The sequence below is a fragment of the Hipposideros armiger genome, unplaced genomic scaffold, assembly GCF_001890085.2.
Source record: "Hipposideros armiger isolate ML-2016 unplaced genomic scaffold, ASM189008v1 scaffold_597, whole genome shotgun sequence".
Lineage (NCBI taxonomy): Eukaryota > Metazoa > Chordata > Mammalia > Chiroptera > Hipposideridae > Hipposideros > Hipposideros armiger.
This window is the reverse complement of record NW_017731947.1, coordinates 617,947-620,270: the sequence shown is the minus strand read 5'-3', so window position 1 is coordinate 620,270 and position 2,324 is coordinate 617,947. Positions and strand designations below refer to the sequence as shown.

Genomic DNA, 2,324 nt, shown 5'->3' with positions numbered 1-2,324 from the left:
ATTTAATGACACATAAATGATCTCCATTTAGATCTAGAGAGTTCCAGCTATTTTTGCATGCAAACACAAACATATACACAATTGTTTGAATCCCTACTATATTCATACACCAATGCACGGAATCCCAGTTACAGTCATAACCTATTATTGACAATCACACAGGCATACATGGATACAAACACTCAAATATCAAATTCAAGCTGGGTTGCTGCTGGCAGACACATTATTTCACCTGGCAATGCAAACAAAGTCCCTGCCAATGCTAAGGGGTCACCTTTCACCTTCCAGTCACAAATAAACCCCTAATAAGTATATAATTTTATATTTTATATGTTTTAATGTTTTTCCTCTCTCCCCGCCCCCAAATTGTCCATACCTCCTCCCTCAATAAAAGAAGCATCAGCTTCTGATTCTTAAAGGATGAGACCTCTGCATTTTCTTTGCTTGTTCAGGGCAAGAAATGAAGCACTGCCTCTTTAACTGGCAGAAGCATGCAGGAGGAGCATACCTTTAATTCAGTGTTAGGGTACCTCACTTGCACCCTAGCTGTTGTCTGCATACCCTGCCTGACATCCTCTAGCACTGAGATATTATCATCCACCCCACATTTCTCATGATTCCCTGCCAGATGAAAGAAAAAAAAAGTATAATTATAGCCCTTTGGATCACTTCATTTCTACAAGGATGGTTGGTGGGTCTGCAGGATCCCCTCAGCCTGGAGCAAAATACTGTCCCCAGGTGGGGAGAGGAGGATCACCCTGCCATACCTCCCAGGGGTGTGCAAGTCCGAATAGAGCTGGCTTTTGGACTGGTCCAGGGGGAAAAGGCTGCTGGCCAGGCTGCGCCCGATCTTGGCCAGGCTGTGGCTGGGAGCGACCAGGCGCTCCAGGTCGCCCTCGAGCTGGAAGCGGTTGAGCGCGCTGAGGCCGAAGGTGATGGTCAGGACTGCGGGCACGGTGAGGAAAAAGACCGGGTGCCGGCTCACGCACAAGCCCAGCCTGTGGCAGAACGACTGGAGCCCTCTGCGAAGCACCTGCCGCAGCATCCTCCACCAGATCTATCACAGTGACAGGTGCACCACCAGACACACACCCCCACACACCCCCCACAACCCCATCCCGCTTTCAGGGTCACCTGTCTTCACGATAGCCAACTTCACTGTCTCTGTCGCTGCCACCCTAACAGTTAATTAACACCAACCCCTCCGCTTTCGTCATCAACTTCAGCTCGCACGATCGCTTAGCCAAGTGTTTCCTAGGCTCTTTGCACTTTTGCAAACACCGCAGCAGGTGTTACAAGTCAACAAATACTAAAAGCGGGCGGCTTCCCTCCCGCCTACCTAACTCCTCCCGGCACCTCTTTCCCGATTCAGCCGTTCTTCCCATAGCTTTCATCTCAATGCTGCAGCACCCCCACTCACACACCCACTCCACCTGGCCCCCCCAGCCTTCTCGGGGGAGGTGGCCCAGGGGAGTCCTTATACTACGTGGAATTGCCGCTAGAACTCTAAAAATGCAACTCTGTAAAAATGCTATAATAATACGTGTCCCATTATAGAGGTCAAAGAGGGGTGGGTGGTGAAAAAAGCATAGTCATCAGTATATTTGTGTGTGTGTTGGTCCCCACCCTCTCCTTTGGCAAGAGAATGGAGGAGGAAGTGAGGTGATGATGGCTCAGTAAGTTAGGGGCTACTTAGGAGCCAGAGGAGCAGTCAGAGGGTGGACATGAGAAGGCAACTTTGAACACATCCAATGTCATGCTAATTTTGTTTTGATTTGATGACAAGAAACAGAGAGGGCTGTGCTGCATTTCTAACAAATCAGCGGTCATGGGATCTTTGCACTGCACCTCTGAAAACCTGCAGCTTCTGGCTGCAGAGAAGCAGTATCTCTGCAGGGGCCCCTGGGATCTTCCCAGCGCAGAGAGGGGGCCACAGCAGCCTTGGCTGTTTGTGACAGCGCGCCCCTCCCTCACTACAAATTCAAAGTTTGTGGTCCACATACTCATTCTTTGTGCTCTTCAGAACTAAAAAGAAATGATTCTTAAAGCTGAACCATTATCCCAAGGCGCACCATGTCACCTCACGGGTTCTCCCCTGCCCCCTATCAAATCTGTTTGACTCCCTGGACTTGGGCAGATGAACACATCTGAGAGGCAGAGCTCCTTTCCTCCTCTGAGCTGAAATTCAGCAGCAAACTGGCTACATTCTGGTTACACACATTGGTTGTTTCTTTTTTTTTTTATTGTTAGTTTCAGGTGTACAGAACAATGCAATAGTTACCCTTTTCACCCTCACAAAGTAACAACCCCCCTCCCCCCATGTA

At 49.1% G+C, this 2,324-nt stretch overlaps 1 protein-coding gene across 1 annotated transcript in view; it reads right to left on the bottom strand.

The window, feature by feature from the left end:
- Positions 1-676: 676 nt before the first annotated feature.
- Positions 677-2,324, bottom strand: part of LOC109371884 (patched domain-containing protein 4-like) — an 8,011-nt gene continuing 6,363 nt past the window's right edge. The window contains exon 2 of the mRNA XM_019624642.1: positions 677-1,057. Coding sequence (XP_019480187.1) covers positions 677-1,057 — 381 coding nt within the window. The remainder of the gene's footprint in view (positions 1,058-2,324) is intronic.